The sequence below is a fragment of the Microtus oregoni genome, unplaced genomic scaffold (assembly GCF_018167655.1).
Source record: "Microtus oregoni isolate MIOR12 unplaced genomic scaffold, Mior012 000025F_ref0000491, whole genome shotgun sequence".
NCBI classification, from domain to species: domain Eukaryota; kingdom Metazoa; phylum Chordata; class Mammalia; order Rodentia; family Cricetidae; genus Microtus; species Microtus oregoni.
Window position 1 is genome coordinate 36,247,885 of NW_024543084.1, and position 21,741 is coordinate 36,269,625.

Here is a 21,741-nt window from a genome sequence, read left to right on the forward strand (position 1 = left end):
ACTCTTATGTCTGTTATGGCAACCTAGCGCAGATAAGTTTTGCTCCAAAAAAAGGCAGTTTTAATTATTTTGGCATGAACTGTTCATATTTCCTTATAATCCATTAGGTGACTGTCAAGATACAGTGAATCATCCTCATCCAGATATTTCTAATTATGTCTTAAGTACCTGTTAGTCTAGCTACAGATTTATCAATCAGTACTACTGATATCATTAAATAACCAACCCTTGGATTCTCCAATTTTGTTTACAATAGAGTAATTTCTGTTATTTAGAAAAATAATTTCCTTTCTGATAGTTTGAATTCACCTCTGTATCAAGGCAGAGCTTAAGTTACTGAGTTGTTTGTTTATAATATAGTAAATTGTATTTTAGCAAATGATGGCAACCCCTGGTTTTGCTTGGCTCCAACCTTTCCATCCCCACCCTGCTGGCTCCTGTAAGGCTGAGGAGCCACAACACCCACTGTGGTCAGCCCATCTCGGCTGGAGCATTAGTATCACTGACTGTTCCTCACTGTTAGAAAACCATCTGCTCAATACTTTGCCTGGTGGTGCTGTTAAAGGTAGACCTGCTTCCTGCCCTTTCATCCCAGACAGGAGTCAGACCATTGCTTTCTGGCACATGTCTTCTAAGTATATGCTCTGGGTTGAAGATGTTTTGATAAAAGTTCGGTTCCCAGGATGGTAGTGAGGAGAAACTGTGGCCTTAGGAGGTCCTTAGGTTGCCAAGGGCTCTTACAGATTACGGTAACTTTCAAACGAGGGTTGCTTGAAAGTCTGAGATCAGCCTCACCGACTGCCTGGCATCAGTCTCCAGACGCAACGTCTTCCTCTGCACGTGCTCCTGTCATTGTCTGTCTACCTGAAGACGGTGCAGATACTGAGAACAGTGCTAATAAAGACAACTGATTGTACGCTTCAGGTACATAATACAAATTTAATAGTACAAAATAAAATATAAAATCAACTATTTAGTTCTGGATGTTAGAAATAATATACATAATAAAGTCAATACAGTACTAATAGTAATAAGAATCCACATTTCAGATGACAGATTATGCCCATCAGGTTGACTGGTACCCTAAGAAGCACACATTTCTGGTCTTATTAGGAACATTCGGACTGTAGACAATGAAGCCATGTATACTTGGCATATTCTGAAACTATAACTGTTCCCATATGTAGTTTCACATAACTGAAACCATGTGACCATCATTGTGATGACCTGGTTCCATCCTCGTTCTGAACAGGACAGGCAAACATTCCCCATACTAGTTACCAAACTGTCAGGGTGCTGAAAACAAAGGCTCCCTCCTTTTTAGCAGGTGACACTGAGGCACATATATGAGAGGGGTTAAAAACCAAAAGGACGATTTTATGCTATTTTCTAGGTCCACGTTTAAATTTATAGCCTGATTTTTAGACACACTATTTCTGGTCCTTAAAGAGAAACAGAAGAAATTAAAGAACTTTTAAGTGTCAGGAAATACAGCTTCGCTATTCCTTCATAATGAAATCTTTCAATGATTTTTAGGATTATTTCCACAGTCTGTTTCCACCGGGCTAGCTCAGGAGATTCAGTATTTGGTTGAAAAATGACTTGAGAATACAAACTTCAAGGTTAAAATTTCATCTTCCAAATGTAGAGATTTGAATAGAGCCCTTGACAAGAATTATTTAATGCAAACCTGCTAGCCAGGATGAAAAATCCTAGACGGAAAAAAAGTGATGCTAAAACTGAAATGAAACCCTAGTGGTAGGCCTCTTATGATACAGGCAACTCCTTCCACAGAAAGACTGTTGCTAAAATTAGTTCCTTCTTTTGTGGTGAATTTTAACACTATTAATTCCAGTTCTGAGTCAAAGCTTTGGTGGACTGAGTTAAAGACATATACATTCTATAGGAACCTATGAGTCAGCTATAGAATCCAATAAACAAAATAAAATAGATAAAATGTAAGAAAAAACACACTTCTCAAATTTTTCATGCAATAAGCATGCCTATCTTAAATCTGGCATTTCTCATAAATAATCTTTATTGCCCAGGAAGCTTGTATTATGAGCCAAGTTCAAATGTTTTCATATAGTTGAATATTAAAGGATGTCCTGAGGATTATTCATCATTATCTGTAGAAAAAAAGAAAAAAATTAATTCACTTTATTATAATTCAAGCAGTATCTTGCTTTTTAAAAAGCATTTCCTCTCTAAAGATTATTAATGCAGTCTTAAATGTAATTTTATTATAATAGTGCATATTCACTGTCTGACATCCAGGCAGTATTACAAAGAATAAAGGTAAGTAAAAATTATCAAAGACAACCAGTGTTACAAATAAGTAAGCATAAATCCTCAGATTGCCTTCTGAAGCACAAATATCTCTAAGACAATCAGACTAAGATGCAGAATTGTGAAGTGAGCGCCCCACATAAGACACAGACTAGACAGGAGGATAGAGAAGTGCGCTTGGTAAGAAGCAGCAGGACTGGAAATGCTCGCTGCAGTCTCTGTGGGGGTGCCAGGCACCACTACAAAGCTTTCACTGTTTCTCATGGTGAAAACCTCACAGTAAAATCCACGTCAGAGTCAACGTCTGCACACTATTCCATCTTATGAGGACGGAACAATGAAGTAAACTATTCTTATGTAAAACCACAAGAATGTCTATTCTTAAAAAAACATTGTTGAATGAGTTAATAAGCACACTGATTTGCCTAACACTGCCAAACAGCCCTCTTTAGACCCCGGTAAATCCAAGGCATCATGTCAAACATTACACCCTGTGGACCCCACTGTCTGCCACGCCCTCGCTTCTGACGATGTCTGTAATGCTCTCCAGGATCAGCAAACGCGGAAATGCTTTAAAGATTCCCCGTGTTAGTTACTGGCCATCACTCACTGTCCCTGCTGCAATGTTCTGCATCCCTTTATACAGGATGTGCATACTGATCCAAGATAAACTGCCATTCATCTCTGAAAATCCAGTTTCGATGTTGTCTCCTTAAGGACCACCCCCAGCCTACCTCCCACCAGTACTTCATGCAACTTGAATATATTTTCATTGCTTCCAATGTCACACACCACTCTCTATTATAACTTATTCGCTTTTACAGCTATAAAGTGCTTCAGAGAGTCAGGAAAGCAATGAACACACATATGCCTACCTAGCATTAACAACGTTAACTTTTAGTCCTACTGGTTTTGATATTTAAGTAAGAGTGTATTACAGGCTGTATACTTTCCCACTTCAGTGGCCTTCTTTTCTAGGGACATTTTTCAGCACACCCAAATTAATGTATATTCTTGTTGCTTATACTTTTTCACTGCTATTAAACATATGCAGAAGTATATAAGCTTGTTTTAGATGTTATATAAATCACACGTGACTTATTTAACTTAGATTTGTGGGCATATGCATATTCATAGCTAAAGATTTGGTTCATTCATTTGAACAGCTGTATAGAATTTCATTACATAAACACAACATAACATTCCATCTAAAATGGATGAGAAGGGAAGGTAGATTGAAAGAAATCACGTGCTTAGTTGCTGATGATCAATGGGAGGACGTGGTAGTCTCTGCCAACCTACCATTGGCCACACTACATTCATTCAATTCTCCTTGTGAAGGAATTCTTAGAACCAGTTCTAAATAACTTACAAAATTACTACCTCTGTTTGACCTATGACTTTTGAAAGAGCTTCATATGGACTAGTTAGTGTTAATTTTACCACTGGAGACAGTTACTAAAGCTCACAAAACCTACACTGCAACAATATCAGGAGACCTTATTGGTTGAGATCGGTTTGGGGAAAGTTGACAATTTCCAGGGAAATTAAACAGAAATGAGATTAGAAGATCATTTTACAAAGTTCAAGTCTTGCTTGTGGTGTGGGCATACGCATGTGTGCAGATGCTCTATGTGGACATAAGCTCAGACCACCGGCTGATGGTGGCGTGTTTCCCTCAATCTCTTCACCTCACTTTCTTCTTTTTAATATGTCCCTTACTAGTTTCTCATCATTTAGAATGAGAATAAAAGTGTGCAGGCATCATGTATATGACACGATTCTATTATCTCCTAGATAATATCTAAAACCCAACTATTTATATATAGGACAGCTTGATTTGAGATCCATTTGCTCTCATTATTCTAAACACAGTCACCGTCTAGCACTTAATTGTCTAATGTTTAACACAGCATCTTCGCTTTTGCTTAATGTATTTTTCATGTGTTTATTCAGTGGCTACATTAGTAAGCTAAAGTGTGCTATAGGATATATAAGAAGTTTGCTAAGGTTGCTGGGGTATTCTACCTTGTCCTTTGCTCTTTGCAAAGGCAGTCGCTTGACTGTGAAACTGCTTTACCTTTTCTCTCCAGGCTGGCTCTGGGTCAGGGAACTTCGTGGTCTCACGAACGTCCCCACTGCACACTACAGTAAAACTGACCACGTTTCTTGAGGGCTACACGGCTCAGCCTAGTGTTTGGTCCTTGTAGGTGACTAGGCCCATAAGACAGGCATCCTTTAGCAACCACTCAGCTGTGCTAATCCTACCTTGAGGCCCAGCTGATTGTTACAGCTCTCCACTCAAAGGGCAAAGCAAAAGAAAAGCTCTTCAGACACTTGACAAGGAACACTACAGCCTGAGCATACTGCTGCCGAATCCACTGAAGAGTCCATTGAAACAAGACTTGTGGAGGGCTTCCTGAAGGACCAGTCTGAATGAGAATAGAACTGGCTAGATCTCGCCACAGATTTACTAAAATAGAATCATTCTCTAGTCTTGTGTCATGGTAGCTTACACATATGAAAAATAATCTATGGAATCCAAATGTTGCAAAATTACAAGCTATTCCTCACTTCAGTGAAGTATAGCTCAAGTGCACGAGCTCAGTGAAATCAAGAATCTGTAAATTCCAGACGCTGGCTAAAGTAGAGACCTTCATCTTAATGATGAACTCATCTGTTATCATTTCAGAAAATAAAATACCTATTTTATAGTAATACACCGGAAGGAAATTTCCGAAGTCTTAACAAGTTAACTCAGTTAACTAATGTTAACACTTAGCTGTACTGAGATCTACAGACCCCTGGGTTCTGTTGTGCCCTATGGGCTCTGATTCTACTAACCAGGATTCCTGCTTCCCTGCCAAGTTTCCAGAACGAAGACCTTCTGAACATTATCCTATTTTTACCCCATCCCTTGTTTTGTGCTTGTTTATCTAATATGCTGCTTTCTCAAATGTTTTTAGTACTTATTTTTATTTTGTAAAGTGGATGTATTTTTAAAAATTATCTTAATTATTTTTAGCAAGAGGCAATATAAATGTATTTTAAGAAAAATTATATTGCTAAAATTAAACAATTAAAATTTAAAATCCTCAATTTTGGTCTATGAATTAAATCTTTAAAGTAATTATATTAATTTTGACAACCATATTAGAAATAAATTCATGTTCAGAATTTTACATTTTTTCCTTTGCCAAAAATTCAATAGATTGATGAGAATTATTTTAATTTCTACAGCTATTGAATTTTTAATTAGGAAACTTAAAATTTTTTATTTAAGGGTTGGAGAGATGGTTCAGTGGGTAAGAACACTGGTTGCTACTGCAGAGGCCCAGGTTCAGTTTCCAGCACTAACATGATGGCTCACAACCATCTGTAATGCCAGTTCTAGGGATCTGATATCCTCACCTGGCTTTGGTGGGCAATGTACACAAAAGGTGCATATACATACACGCAGGAAAATGTACACATTAGTAAATAAAGCACTAAAAGTTCATTCCAATGTTACTTATGAACTAAAAGACAGTGGCTTAAAGACTCTAAGGCAATAGAATCTCGTGACAGGGCAGAGTAAATTTTAGAGCTACTTCACAGTATCAGACAGGGTCCAGTACAGACTGCCTCAAAGCCCATTTGAGGAGAGTGCCTTATCTTACATCTGTCATCTTGTTTTTTTCTCACATTTGCTTAAAATATGAAGGCATGAGAAAAACTTTACCTTCGTGATAGGCTCCATCTGCCATGACTAAATGCAGAATCTTGGCGTAGAGATGCTGATGCTCATTGCCCAAAATAGTCTCAACTATTGTTGAACAAATTTCAATATTTTCATCTTCATCCTCATGAATAGCCTATGCCAAATTACCAGATGTAAGTTAATACGGAAGCTGCTACAGAAGAGAAGCAATCAACGATAGCCTGTGAACCATAATGGTGCCTAGCACAGCAAGCTCTCCCTAATGGACAATAGTGGCACTTACATCTCGATGGCAACCAGAAGCCGTGTAATTAGACTCAAGGCGTCTTCACCAGAAGGGGGATCATGCCTGGTACTATAAGCCTAGCCACTCTATGCAGCTGGTGAGGTCAGTGATTTTAGAAGAAAACCCACTACTGCTACTTTCCTAAACCAGCGTGATTCCTAACTACATCATACCATTATACCCAACGTTAGGTGTAGATCTCTCCCTTCAACAAAGAAGTTTATCTTTACAATAGCATGAGGTCATCACAGAAAGTTAAAACTGGTTAAGATGCAGTGAACAAATTATCATGGGCAGCCTAGCTCTACACGATACATCTGTGTATACGCATATATAATAGCAATGGTTAAAGAACAGGCCGTGCATTTGGGAGGGGCTTATACAGGACAAGTAGGAGGGAGAGAGGGAGACATGATGTAATCAAATTGACATACCTTTACTTTCTCATACACCTCAAATAACTTGTCAAAGCCCATTTCCTGCTCCAGGTGAAGTCTCAGCTCCTCTAAGTGGTTGAAGACGCTGTCATATTCACATTCACTAGCAGTCTCACCGTCACTGTTATCTAAAGACACTTTGTGATTAAAAGTCATTCTTACACTACCAGACTGTCATCAACGACAAATGAGTTATAGCTTCCTGTATTCTTCTACGTTCAACACAAGCAGTCTTCACTATGGCATCTGCCCATCAAAACACTTATAATGCTGTCTTACCCAAGAATGTTACTTTGAGAATTGTTTCTTTTAAAGATATAGATAGTAAATCAGATTACAAAGAAAGATTCCCACAAACACCACTATTTAAATGTTAGTTTGGAAACAAATGGAAAAAGCGTATTTCTATGTTCTGAACTGAAACAACCAAACCTATGTATAAAGGATAAACATGGACTATAACATGAAGAGACAGGCAGAACAGAGATACTAAGTTATTGTCTTTCTTACTAGAAAACAAGTCAAGAAATGGAGAACAAAAAGCAGAGTAAAAATGCTTCACAAGTCGCTGTGCAACAACAGGAAGAAATGAAGAACTGCTATGCCCTGTGTGAAACACGGGCAGTCAACACACGACAGAAGACAGGCGCACACGCCAGCTTAAGCTGGTGATGGCCACACTGCACGTCAGAAAAAGACCTCTTACTTAAGATGTCTGAGCACAGAGAAAGAAGCAGGCCCACAGCCAAGACCATGCACCTGAGTGCCACTCCTCATTCAGGGCACTGTCGCTGCTGGGGTTGTCGTCCTCGTCGGCGGCGTCTGTCCCTCTTGCTGTCCGCTCCACTTCGCTGCTCTTTAAGGCCAACTCGTCCTCCTCGCTGTACTCATCACCGGGCTGCTCCCTGAGCAGCTGCTCCATTGAGGCCTGAAGCTCTTGTAAATCTGTGTCAGTTTCTTCAAACACACTGGAGCGTAAAGGATTAAAGAGAATGCTGCCTAAACTTGAACGTATTTTGGAATGGTACTTCAATTCAACACATGCATGTGCCTTCTCTCCCGCTTAAAGGTAGTAACCATAGATAAAAAGAAGTCTGAATAAGCCTATACGGTGTTAACTAAGGAAATAAGGATGAATACAACTGAGAAATAGAGAACATGAGGGGTTTTCTACAATTCATAAACTAGAAGACGATTTGCTAAAATTGGTCCTGATTTGCCAAAGAGAATCATGTACCTATTAGCATTAATCACTGCCTAAACTTTGAAATGATGTTCCGTGTCTCTGTGTCCCAGCTATAATTGGACAATTTAAGAAATCAAAGATGTTTATCATTTGTTTTCTCAAAGTGAATACTCAAATATTTAAAAGAAATTTTGAAAAAACAGATAATTTTGAAAGTTCATCGCAATCTTCATATGGCTACTAGCTGTGCACTTACTATATGCAAAGATTTCCATGTGAATGCATTTGCACTTGTAGCAATAAGAGTCAAGGTCTTGTATAGTGTCTATATAAAGTGAATATAATAGCCAACAGAAACTTCTGTGCATATTCTTGGAAACATTTCTAAACATGTAAGTAGATTTTCCCAAGAATAAATCAACTACCATGATCCTAACAGGAGGATTTTCTCTTCAAAGCATAAAATTCCTATCTTTATGAGATTTAAAATGTAGAAAAAAATTAATTCATATAGTAAGACCTTATGTTTATATAGCACATTAGTTTACTAAGCAGTTTCAACCAATTTTTAAATTTTATCCAAATGAAGCTCATGGTAGAGACATGAAAAGTGTAAATCAAAGTATGCCATGGCTCAAAGCCTCAGCAATGCGCAGCAGACAAACCTTGAGCTCTTGTACAGTAACTCAGAAGCATACTCAAGGCTGCTCTCTGAGGACAGAGTTCTGTCAGAGTCTGGATGTGTGAAGGCGTCTGCTGAGGGATCCTAAACACAGGTCTCATCTACTAGAAATGCAATTTAAGTTAGGGATGCTCATGATGACCTCCCCAAAAGTTTACACTCAACTCCCAATACAAACACTAGGTAAGGACCTGAAGACATTTTACATTACTGGAAAGAGAAAACAATCATTTTCACAGAAGTACCTTTATTTGGTACTTAGTACACTGACTAGCCATTGGACTTTGTGGACCTGACTATTGACTAGCAACCCCACCTGTGAGCATGAGTAAATACTGGCCAAGGCATGTTGGAGTCAGTGAGTGAGATTGGCCTGACTGCCACCCTAAGGAAAACCTGAGAAGATTTCATATTTTATGAAATCAGCATTCAAAAACCTGTGTCAGATAATCTGAAATCTGGTCCCAAATTTAGTTTTTAGTTTGCTTTCCCATTATAAAATCTTGATAAATACATGAACCAAAATCAGTTTTCAATGACAAACAACTAGTAAATCTGGAATAGTACTTTAGGAAGAATTCGTTTACAGCTGGCTCAGTTAAAAACTGTTCATTTTAGTTCTATTTGGGAAAAACCCTCCACAAAATCCATTACCTAGCAATTTGCAACCACCCAGGTGCTAAACATTGTGTCCACCAGTGAGCACAATGAAGCATGACGAAAGGGTCCCTCCCAACCACTCACAGGTCTCTATGAGGACTGATGAGAACGGACAGCTTGTTAGGAACTTGCAAAGTACCAATGCCAGGTGCAGAGATCCTGCCTCAAACTGGGCCTCGCCCGAGCTAAGCTCCTCTACCCCAGAGCTACAGCCCTGCATCCCCAGCACTAGACCCTACACGACACTTTTCCTAGCACTTCATGACAGGATACTTAGCTTTTAGCTCCCCCACGTTAGTGATACTTGCCTGACGTGCTTGGAAGGCTAAAACTGAAGAGGTCAAGAATGATTTTTATCAGAGGCTTGGCCAACATTTCCCTTAACTTTCAGAAATATTGTTACACTTCCTTCCTGAGTTCTATAATTCACATGAATCACAAGATAGGAATTTTGTGAAAACAATGAAGTTACACACAACATACACTCTCTCTCTCATGGTTACCCTGCCCCCACTCCCACATATATCATACAAATAAAATAACTACTCTACCTTACCACTGACACAGCCTAAAATGAAACATGTCCAAGGCAGATATGAAACTTTCAGGCATTTTCCTGAGAAAATGTGGAGCATTTAATACTTCCCAACGTCCCACTTCATTCCTAGTATAATGGAGACTGTAGTCATTACCCTGTGAAAATTAATTTAATCACTACTTAGTAATCTCTTACTCTAGTCGCATCAGTGTACTAGATGGACATCAATGGGGAAAAAAGACAGTGAACACAAATATAAATGTTTCATATGCATCAGATGAGGTAGTAATCATTTAGAAGCAGATATCCAGAATCAAGAGGCCGACTGTGTTTGACCAACTTGTAAGAACTTGAAGGGTGATGAGAAGCCAGCTGTAGGCCATGCTCTCTGGACTCTTCAAAGGCTCAGACATCACAGCGGCAATCTCATTTGTTAATGGCTTTGTACTCACGTGTCTTCGGAATCTTTACTGAGCTCATCTTCAAGCTCCTCTATCTCCAGACTGTCCTGATGAACATCTCCTACAGTGGGAACGTCCATCAGGGTTCTGAACAGCTTGGAAAGATCTGGGAGTGAGCACGTCCTCAGCATCTACAAAGAGGGTGACAGATTGCTTATTAGGAGGAAGAGAATTAAAAGCAGAAGGAAAAAAACCAGAGATAATACAATATTTAAATTATGTATTTAGATTTAAAGGATTCAAAGGTGACTCGCCTGAGGTTAGAAACTAATTTTCTTAAAATATGGCTCATATAAATAACACTAAATGAACTCAAATACACATATGTATCTGTGTGTGCCAATAATAATAATAAAGAGATCATGAGTTTGGGAGGATGTGGGAGTACACGGGAGGAGCTGGAGAGGGATGGAGGGATGGCAATGATGCAAATTCATAAGAAATTGTCAAAAAATTTTAGATTAAAAATTCAGCTTTAGATTATTTTTACAAAGAAAACTAAACTTGTAAGTAATGACTGGGCTTTAGCACAGAAATCGTGCCGGTCACCTTTTAGAGTGGGAGTGTTTTCTGTGGGACACACATGGCCTGGAAAAGTAAGTCTGCTGGGAATCAGGCGGTGTGAGACGTGCCCACTTGTTCTCTCTCACCCATCCTGTAGTTCGCCCACCTTACCGGGTCAACTCTCCCTGTGCAGACTTGCTGAAAGCAGAAGAGAATTGTCTGGACTGTGCTGAGCCACTATCATGTACAATCGGAAACCTGCGCACCACTTGCTCTTAGGAGCTGCTGCTAGCTATGTGGTTTGTTAAACCAGGGACCTTCCATCAGTGTAAAGACAACCCTGGCTGCATCCCCCAGAACAGGGCTGATTGGGGTCAAAGAGACGGCTGTAAGGACAAGCTCTGAGTCATTTATAACAACACTGAGAAGGAACTCAGCCAACTGTGCTAAGAAAAATCACATACAGTGTAGGTGTTGACATTTCGATCAGTGTTGGGCAAGAGCAGGAATACCAGGAAGAGTCTCTACTAGCCAGCCTTTCAACAATGAGAATGTGACAGTCAGGACACGAGACAAGTAACTGTAAACACAAGTTCCTAGAGGAATCTGACAGTGGAATCTGAGTACCAGGCCCTGAAAATAACGAGGTGTTAGAGGGAAGGCTTTGAAGAAAACGCAGTGCTTAACATATTAATGGAAATTTGCATATCTGGTCAATCTTATTAGTGCAACCTTTTCAGAATAACAAAGGATATGTTCCTATTATTTGGACATAGTTCATATATTACAGCAATTAAGGAAAATGGTTATCAGTTACAAACCGGTAAAACTGGCAAAAATGGTTAATAACAACAACAAAAACAACAAAACAAATCCCACTTGCTAGAGCACTGAGTGACATCAGCGGTGCTGCTGAGGCACCTCTCCCAGTGCTGAGGCTGGCTGCATCTCACCCAGTTGCTAATGGCTCGCTGATGGATAATACACAGTCTTAACTACAATTTATGTACTTGGGTATAGTCTTCAACTTGTTTGGACCACTGTATAAGGAAATAGTGTGAAAGGCAGAATAGACTTGTGCTTGCTTCAGCCATCACTTACATCCCCACTGATGGACAACGGCCATCAAAGTATTACTCTCCTTACCTGACCTGTCTTACAGTGATCAACTAAAACACTAATTACTATCCGTGTGTGTGCATAACTGTACAATTCAGTTAACTAATACTACATTTGGGCTTTGCAAAACAACCTATTTAAAGTACATTCGATGTATGCCTTAGTATTTCCTGACTCTTAGGCTTCTGAAGATACGTCTATTAAACTGTGCGGCAGAGGATAGGAGACGAGCAAGGAGACAGGAATAATCTGAGCAGAAAAACACTTTGATCTCTTCAGAAAGTGTGTTTCTTATTGGAAAAAATACATATACAATCTCCCCCCACCCGTCCCCCCCACAAAGCTCTGACTAAGCCACACATTTGAACACTATTGATTAGGAACAAAATGACTGGTAAACTACTTTATTCACACTTTGAGATTTTAACAAAGTTTTGGTTTTTGCTTTTTTAAATGTGTGTGAGTGCTTGCCTGCATGTCAGTCTGTGTGTCACATGTGTACAGGAACTGCAAGGCCAGAGGAGACCCCTCGATTCCCTGGGACTGCGGTTACACAGAGTGAGCCACTATGTATGTGGAGACCCCTCGATTCCCTGGGACTGTGGTTATACAGAGTGAGCCACCATGTATGTGGGTTCTGGAAATCAAGCTGAGAAGAGCAGCTAGAGTTCTTATTAACTGGCGAGTCTCTGCTCCAGCCTCAGCTCCTTCACAGGCCCCAGTACCTCAAGCACACTGTGCTGCTCCATGCCAACTCGGTTTGCTTTAAATGCTCTTGAAGGTCCTGACCTTTCAAATTTCTGCACCAAACCTTCCTTTCTTAACCCTAATGCAGACGTAAGCATTTCTTCTTTGCTGGCACACTATCCATTTTCATTTCTCCACTATAGGAACTGTCACAACTGTTTTCCAGTTCACTCCCTCTCTTGGTTACAAACATCACATCATTATTATAAACATTGCACCTAGCGTACAGTACAGCTTGATGTGCATCTACTGAATGGATGCTAATGATTTACTTAACTCAGTTTACAAACATCGTATCATTACTATAAACAGAGCACCTAGCATACACTACCACTTGATAAGCATCGACTGAATTGATGCTAATGATTCACTTAACCCAGTTTAGGACCATGAAAGACACAGATGTGCCAAACAACATTTGCAGTGACATTCTTAAGACGAATACATAAAGTTTTCTCGAGAGTTTCTCACGCTGTGCACAAAGCAAGGCAGGCCACAAAGGAATATTAGCATAAACTAAAGACAAATCTTTTTGTGCTAATAGATCTTGCATTTAGTAACTATCATAGGTGAATAAATTCCTGATGTGAATATTTCTAGTATACACAATGCCTTTTAGGAACTAACTTTTTGATATGTACTTGATATTGAAAGATGAAGCAAAATCAAGAATGTACTTCAGTTTCTTTTTTTCAGTTTATTTGTTAACTAGTTTTATTTTCTTAAATTGATTTTACTGATACATGAAAACATAAAAAGTGTACATATTAACAGGGTACCAGGTAATTTTGACTGTACATCCTGTGTAATGTTTAATCATGTTAAATACAACCTGCTTACCCCTCATTACAGTAGAAATGCCAAATGCCTTCCTCAGAGATTTAAAAAAAATGTATATTATTATCTATAGGAATGTACTTTGAGGTCAATGAAATAAACAAAGCTTACAGTGCACAATCACTGTCTTAGAAACTCCTGCAACTGCTAAGAGTTCCTGTAATTCTCATCGTCCTTGGTGACGGCATCTAACACTTACTGAGTACACAGCTAGAAAAACAAGCAGAACATAAGTGCTTCACTTACTTGGTCTCACTCTTTTAGTATTCTATGGGCAACAAACCATTATTACCCCTACTTTACATATGAGAAACTAAGTAAGGCACTTAAACAACTGAAAGACTTTAGCTAGAATATGAACCAGCAGTCTCACTCATCACTATTTTAATTATGTTCATGTATGTATATATTTAATTTTTTTAATTATATGTTTGTATGTGGGTAGGTACACATTTGTGTGCCATGGTGCACTACTGGAAGTAACAGGATAACTTGCAGGAGTTGTTGGTTTTTTTTATTTTTTTAACCATGTGGGTCCTTGGGTTGTCTGGCTTGGAGGTAATTACATATACTCATTGAATCATTTCATTGGCTCATATGTACATTTTTTAAAGGGAGGGATTATTTATCTTGACGCATAGTTTCAGTCTGCTATGGCAGGGAGGGTCATATGTCTGCTATTCATCCATTTAGTTACCAAATATTTATCTATCATTCATTATATTCTAAGGCATGGGCTATAACTAATGTGTGTATGTGTGTGTGTTGGTGTGTGTAAAATTTGTAAGTAAGGTTCTTAGCCTGAAGGAGATAATATTCTAGCGGAAGATAAACAAAAATAAGATGAATTCTATGAATTATAAAATAAATAAAAAGGTAACTTTGGATGGAAATTACTGTGCTCAAGGCTTGTGAAGATAACATTTGAGAAATGATACCTGAAAGTAAAAAATGAGTTAGAATTCATTGGGCTTTGGTGGTACATGCCTTTAATCCCAGCACTCGGGAGGCAAAGACAAAGGCAGGCAGATCTCTGTGAGTTCGAGGCCAGCCTGGTCTACAAGAGCTGGTTCCAGGACAGGCTCCAAAACCACAGACAAACCCTGTCTCAAAAAAACCATAAATAAATAAATAAATAAAATAAAATAAAAAGAATTGCACCCGTGGATAGCCAGCTTACCCAGCATGAAAAAGCTGTTTCCCCGATGTATAGTTTTGAAACCTTTGTCGAGAATCACACAGCTACATAGGCTTACCTCTAGATATTCTGTTTTATTTTCTTCTGTGCTAATAACATGTTGTATGTGTCAGGATAACTTTGTAGTATTATTTGAAGTCATATATTACCATATCGCCAGCACTATTCTTTTTCTCAAGAGTACTTTGGTTTCTGTGAGTTTGAGGCCAGCCTGGACTATAAGGCTAGTTCCAGGACAGGCTCCAAAGCTACAGCAAAACCGTCTTGAAAAACAAAAACAAAAATAAAACTAAAACAAAACAAAATAAAAACGAGTGCTTTGGGTACACAGAATTGTATTTTCCCCTTTTAAAACTTGTTCCATTGCTTTTGATTTATTTTAGTGTGTGTGTGTGTGTGTGTGTGTGTGTGTGTGTGCGTGCGTGTGTGTGTGCAGGTGCCTGCAAAGACCAGAAGAGGAATCCCTTGAAATTGGAGCTTCATGTGGTTTCAACTGCCTGACATGGGTGCTGAAAACTGAACTTGGATCCTATGCAAAAGCAGCAAGCACTCTTTACAGCTGAGCCATCCTCCAGCCTCAGTCCTGACTTTGATTTTCCTCAATTCTCTCAGCAATCTCGTGCCTTCTTTCTCCTTTCCATTAATTTCCTTTTTCTCCTTACTGCTTCATAATATATTATTTGTAAAACCACCGTGGAGAATACAGATTGTAAGAGTAAGAGAATGCACATCTCTTAGAACTGCTGAGTTGGCTCAGTGTGTACGGGCACTTGCCTCCAAACCTGATGACCTGAGTTCTATCCCTAGATAGCCACATCGTGAAAGAAGAAATCCAAGTCTTGGAAATTGTCCTCTGGCCTCCTGACCTCCACAGGAACTCTGATGTATCTGACCCCTGTAACTCTAAATAAAATATAACAAATTTTTTTTCAAAGAAGATACGATTTGAAAAATATGAAAATATGTCACTAATTATCATTTGAATTTCACTAATGCATAATTATATGGAATTTTATTCTTTAGTCCACAGTCTCTTATTTTACTTATTTATGGTCAGCCAAGGCCTGAAAAATATTAAAAAGAAAATTCCCAAAGTAAATAATTCCTAAGTTTCAAATGTCACATCATTCTGAGTAGCATGATCAAACCTAGTATACCTGTCTCTGTCCTTCCTGGGCCGTGCGTGACTCAGCCTCTGCGCTGTGTCCACCCTATATAAGCTACTGTCACTAGTCACTGCACACTGCGTCCACCCTGTATATGACTGTCACTAGTCACTGCACACTGCGTCCACCCTGTATGTGACTGTCACTAGTCACTGCACACTGTGTCCACCCTGTATATGACTGTCACTAGTCACTGCACACTGCGTCCATCCTGTATATGACTGTCACTAGTCACTGCACACTGCGTCCACCCTGTATATGACTGTCACTAGTCAATGCACACTGTGTCCACCCTGTATATGACTGTCACTAGTCACTGCACACTGCGTCCACCCTGTATATGACTGTCTCTAGTCACTGCACACTGTGTCCACCCTGTATATGACTGTCACTAGTCACTGCACACTGCGTCCACCCTGTATATGACTGTCACTAGTCACTGCACACTGCATCCACCCTGTATATGCACTGTCATTAGTCACTGCACACTGTGTCCACCCTGTATATGACTGTCACTAGTCACTGCACACTGCGTCCACCCTGTATATGACTGTCACTAGTCACTGCACACTGTGTCCACCCTATATATGCAATGTCATTAGTCACTGCACACTATGTCCACGCTATAGATGCTACTGTCACTAGTCACTTGTGACTGTCTTGGTTACCAAACCATCTTTCAATGTATTGAAATACTTCTTTAAGTAATAATTACTTTTATAATTATTTCAAGGCACAAGAATGGGAGGTTTGAATATGCCAAAGAGAAGCCGTGAAGAGCTTCTTCCTTTAATTATTTCTTACAGTAGTGATAATTGAACTTAGGGCATGCTAGACAAGTTGTTTCCCTCTGAGCCATTTCCCCAGCTCAAGTGTTTGCTTGAAATGAAATAGTACAATTTCTTGACTTAATAAAAAGAAAGAAAAAGCTCTCCACTGCAGTTGCTAAGATCTGTGCTCAGAATGAATCTTCTGTCTGTGAAACTGTGAAGAAGAAAAACAAATCCATGCTACTTTTGCTATTGTGCCTCAAACTCCAATACTATGCCCACGGTGCTTTCTAAGTGGTTCAGATGCAAAAAAAAAAAAAAAAAAAAAAAAAAAAAAGCATTAAATTTTTGAGTGAGAAACATGAACAGAAAGCATGATTTTATGGATGGCAGTGCTTTGCTCCAGAAAGCACAAAGACTTGCTAAAACAAGGAGTGCCTCGAAATGAGAGGCGTAACTACCTCACTGCAAGGGCCAGTTGTACAAAATTAGGCATACAATTGGGCTGCAAACCATGAAAACTATTGGAGACACTGCTACAGTGTGGGAAGGCAAGTGGGTGGTGAGATGGAGAGGCTGGTTAACAGACACAAAATTACAGTTGAATAGGAGAAATAAATCTCCGTGTTCTTCAGCACAATGAGGTGACTATAGCTAAAAATAGTATTCTGTATTTCTAAGCAGCTACCTGAGATTCCAAAAGGCCTTAACACGGAACCCCAGATAGAGGCGCAACTGTGAGTGGATTCAATGAGAACTAGAAAGGCCCTCTATTCTTGTAGGGAAAACATAGTTCTACACTATGTATTAGTTACCTGTCTCATTGCTGTGACCGAATGACAAAGCGTCGTGAAAAGGGAGGGCTCATTTTGGCTCACACCTTAGGGTACAGCCTATCACGGCAGCAGAGGCATGGCAGACAAAAGCTGTGACCCCGGCTTACGTTGCACTCACAGTCAGGACCCAGAGGACGGATGTGGCTGTTCAGCTTGCTCTTTTCTTCCTTCGGTCTTTTGGCTCCTTTTCTAGCCCCTGGCAGCTAGAAAGAGTGTATTGACTTTACAGTTTCAGAGGGTGAGTCCATGACCATCCTGGTAGGAGCCATGAAGCCAGTAGGCAGCCATGGCAGGAGCTGAGAGCGTACATGTTATGAACACCAGGGGGCAGAGAGTGAGTGTAGCGGTAAGGGCATAGGGTCTTGAAACCTCCAGGCCCCACTGACATACCTCTTCTGACCAGGCCCTGTGTCCTAATTCTTCCCAAACAGTTCTATCAACTGGGCTTGGAGCATTAAGATGGGGTCTGTGGGGGCTGTTCTCATTCAAACCACCATATTTTGTCTAGTACTTTCGGCATCGCTGAATCTAGAAAAGCCTTCTGGTAATGTCTCCAGGTGATTCTAGACCCGGGGGAGGCGGGCAACACTAACCATCCCTCCTGGCACAAACAGTAGCCGGAGGGGCTGTATCTTCTGACAAATAAGCTACCACTACATTTCAGCAGAAGAAAAGGAAAGAACACGACCTCATGTAGGTGTTTAATTGTGAGAAAAGTGATTGGGGAAGATGCTGGTAATTAAAATCTACGTGCGCATAAACGCAGAGGCAGTGTTGGTCCCATAGTTGTGGGAGAGCAAATTAACTCCCATCCTGTTTGGTGATGCTGCAGAGCATGTGACAGAGCCATGCTCAGTCTATAAATAAAATAGAAAGTTCTAGAAAGGCTTGGTGACAGCCATCTTGCTTATGGAATGGCTCTAATATTTTCTCCAGAAGCTGGGAGAGGAAGGGTTGGAATTACATGTCTGTTAGTGATGGACAATAAACCTACCAACCTGAGTATATTTGTTATGTATACAGTGAGGTGATATTTTTGATGTTTTATTAGCATATATCAATTATAGATCTTTTCTTACATGTGTGCGTTTTGATCATAGTCATTCCCCATTATCCTTTCTTGTGTCTCCTCCACTGCTGTTGATCCTTTTCCTTACTATGCTTCTACTTGAGTGTGTGTGCATGTGTGTGTGCCCCATATGAGTTTAAATAGGTTGTTTACAGGAGCATGTGTAAAGAGTTATTTACAGGTAACTCATCAGTGGCTACAGAGCTGAAGAAAATGTCTTTCCCCAGCAGTCATTATCTGCCGATAGAGCCTCAAGGAGAGTAGGGGTTCATGGGCCCCTCCCAGCTCCTCAAGGAACACTGATAGGCTGTCTTGTGCAGGCTATCACAACTGCTAAGGGTTTAGAGTGCAACGGTCATGTCATGCCAGGAAGACAGTATTCTACAGCACTCCAGTCCTTACTCCAGGTCCTGCATCCTTTTCACCCCCTTTCTGGATGTTTCCTCAGTCTTGGAAGAAGTGATACAGACATCCTTTCTATGCTGAGTATTCAGCTGTGACGTATTCTTAGTTCTCTGATAGATTATGTGTCTCCAGATTGACGGCTTGTTATTGTTTGAACGTGCAATGTCCCTCTTAGGCTCGAGTGTTTGAGTACTTGGTCCCCAGCTGGTGGTACTGTTCGGAAAGGTTATGTCTAGAACATTTGGAGTTGGAACCTTTCTGGAGGGCGCATGTCACTGGGAGTGGTATTTCAGGATGTATAGCCTGCCTCTACTTACTGTTCTGTGGTTCCAGACTGCTAATGCACTGTGATTGGGCTGACTGCAAGCTCCCGTCATGCCTTTCTGCCCTTATGGACAGTATCTTCACCTCTGGAACTATGAGCCAAACAAACCCTTTTGCCCTTAAGTTGCTTTTGTTAGGTATTTTATTACAGCAATTAAAACTAAAGACAATTGCCCACTAGGAAAAAAAAAAAGCAAAAGCAAGCAGCTAGCAGCTTTTCTTAATCAACCTGCCAACAGAACTAATTAATCTCTTGGAGTGAGTTCTGGCACACCCGCATGGCGCTGAGCTGTGTAGTTCTCGGTTCCCTCTTGGTGCTCTCTTATCTTGGTTCAGGTTGGCTGGACTGGGTTCAGTGTGTAGGAGGGAGCAAGTGGAAGTTTTGTATTTTTACTTCCAAATGCCACCCCATTGCTTCAGAACCTTGATCAAGACCACATACAGCCAGCTGGACTATGACTGAAAAAGCATGGGATAAAACCGGACTCTCTGAACATGGCGAACAATGAGGGCTGATGAGAAGCCAAGAACAATGGCACGGGGTTTTGATCCTACTTCATGTTCTGGCTTTTTGGGAGCCTAACCAGTTTGGATGTTCACCTTCCTAGGCATGGACGGAGGGGGGAGGACCTTGGACTTTCCACAGGGCAGGGAACACTGACTGCTCTTTGGACTGGAGAGGGAGGAGGAGAGAGTGGGGGGAGGAGGAGAAAGGTGGGAGGAGAGGTAGGGAAATGGGAGGCTGGGAGGAGGGGGAAACTTTTTTTTCCTTTTCTCAATAAAAAAATAAAATAAAAAAATAAATAATAATAAATAAAAAAAAAAAGACCATATACAGCTACCTGGTATCTGGTCACAGATCAGCATCTGCTGCAGCCTGCAGACAGAATGTCGTGTTGACTACCGCTGGTGCATAACATGCACCGATGCTGTAAAGGAAGGACAGAAGCCGGAAACTGCAAATGTCTGCTAGAAAGACTTAGGGAATGGTTTTAAAGGATTTCCTGCGAAGCAATGGAAGCTAGAAAGAGCATCCCTATAGGATACGTTGGTGGAGGATTTGCCCACATTATGGATGAAGAGGAAGGGAGGGCACGGTGAAGGCATTTGCACTTGTAGCAATAAGAGTCAAGGTCTTGTATAGTGTCTGTATAAAGTGAATATAATAGCCAACAGAAACTTCTGTGCACATTCTTGAAAACATTTCTAAACATGTAAGTAGATTTTCCCAAGAATAAATCAACTACCATAATCCTAACAGGAGAATTTTGTCTTCAAAGCATAAAATTCCTATCTTTATGAGATTTAAAATGTAGAAAAAAAATTAATTCATATAGTAAGACCTTATATTTATATAGCACATTAGTTTACTAAGCAGTTTCAACCAATTTTTAAATTTTATCCAAATGAAGCTCATGGTAGAGACATGAAAAGTGTAAATCAAAGTATGCCATGGCTCAAAGCCTCAGCAATGCGCAGCAGACAAACCTTGAGCTCTTGTACAGTAACTCAGAAGCATACTCAAGTCTGCTCTCTGAGGACAGAGTTCTGTCAGAGTCTGGATGTGTGAAGGCGTCTGCTGAGGGATCCTAAACACCGGTCTCATCTACTAGAAATGCAACCTAAGTTAGGGATGCTCATGATGACCTCCCCAAAAGTTTACACTCAACTCCCAATACAAACACTAGGTAAGGACCTGAAGACATTTTACATTACTGGAAAGAGAAAACAATCATTTTCACAGAAGTACCTTTATTTGGTACTTAGTACAACACTGACTAGCCATTGGACTTTGTGGACCTGACTATTGACTAGCAACCCCACCTGTGAGCATGAGTAAATACTGGCCAAGGCATGTTGGAGTCAGTGAGTGAGATTGGCCTGACTGCCACCCTAAGGAAAACCTGAGAAGATTTCATATTTTATGAAATCAGCATTCAAAAACCTGTGTCAGATAATCTGAAATCTGGTCCCAAATTTAGTTTTTAGTTTGCTTTCCCATTATAAAATCTTGATAAATACATGAACCAAAATCAGTTTTCAATGACAAACAACTAGTAAATCTGGAATAGTACTTTAGGAAGAATTCGTTTACAGCTGGCTCAGTTAAAAACTGTTCATTTTAGTTCTATTTGGGAAAAACCCTCCACAAAATCCATTACCTAGCAATTTGCACCCACCCAGGTGCTAAACATTGTGTCCACCAGTGAACACACTGAAGCATGACGAAAGGGTCCCTCCCAACCATTCACAGGTCTCTATGAGGACTGATGAGAACGGACAGCTTGTTAGGAACTTGCAAAGTACCAATGCCAGGTGCAGCGATCCTGCCTCAAACTGGGCCTCGCCCGAGCTAAGCTCCTCTACCCCAGAGCTACAGCCCTGCATCCCCAGCACTAGACCCTACACGACACTTTTCCTAGCACTTCATGACAGGATACTTAGCTTTTAGCTCCCCCACGTTAGTGATACTTGCCTGACGTGCTTGGAAGGCTAAAACTGAAGAGGTCAAGAATGATTTTTACCA

At 40.2% G+C, this 21,741-nt stretch overlaps 1 protein-coding gene across 1 annotated transcript in view; it reads right to left on the reverse strand.

Moving 5' to 3' along the window:
- Positions 1–931: 931 nt before the first annotated feature.
- LOC121462569 (serine/threonine-protein kinase Nek1-like) overlaps positions 932–21,741 on the reverse strand; it is a 65,340-nt gene continuing 44,530 nt past the window's right edge. Inside the window, exons 10-13 of the mRNA XM_041674205.1 lie at positions 7,472–7,680; positions 6,710–6,840; positions 6,011–6,143; positions 932–2,129 (exon numbers count right to left, since the gene is read on the reverse strand). Coding sequence (XP_041530139.1) covers positions 2,116–2,129; positions 6,011–6,143; positions 6,710–6,840; positions 7,472–7,680 — 487 coding nt within the window. The 3' untranslated portion in view covers positions 932–2,115. The remainder of the gene's footprint in view (positions 2,130–6,010; positions 6,144–6,709; positions 6,841–7,471; positions 7,681–21,741) is intronic.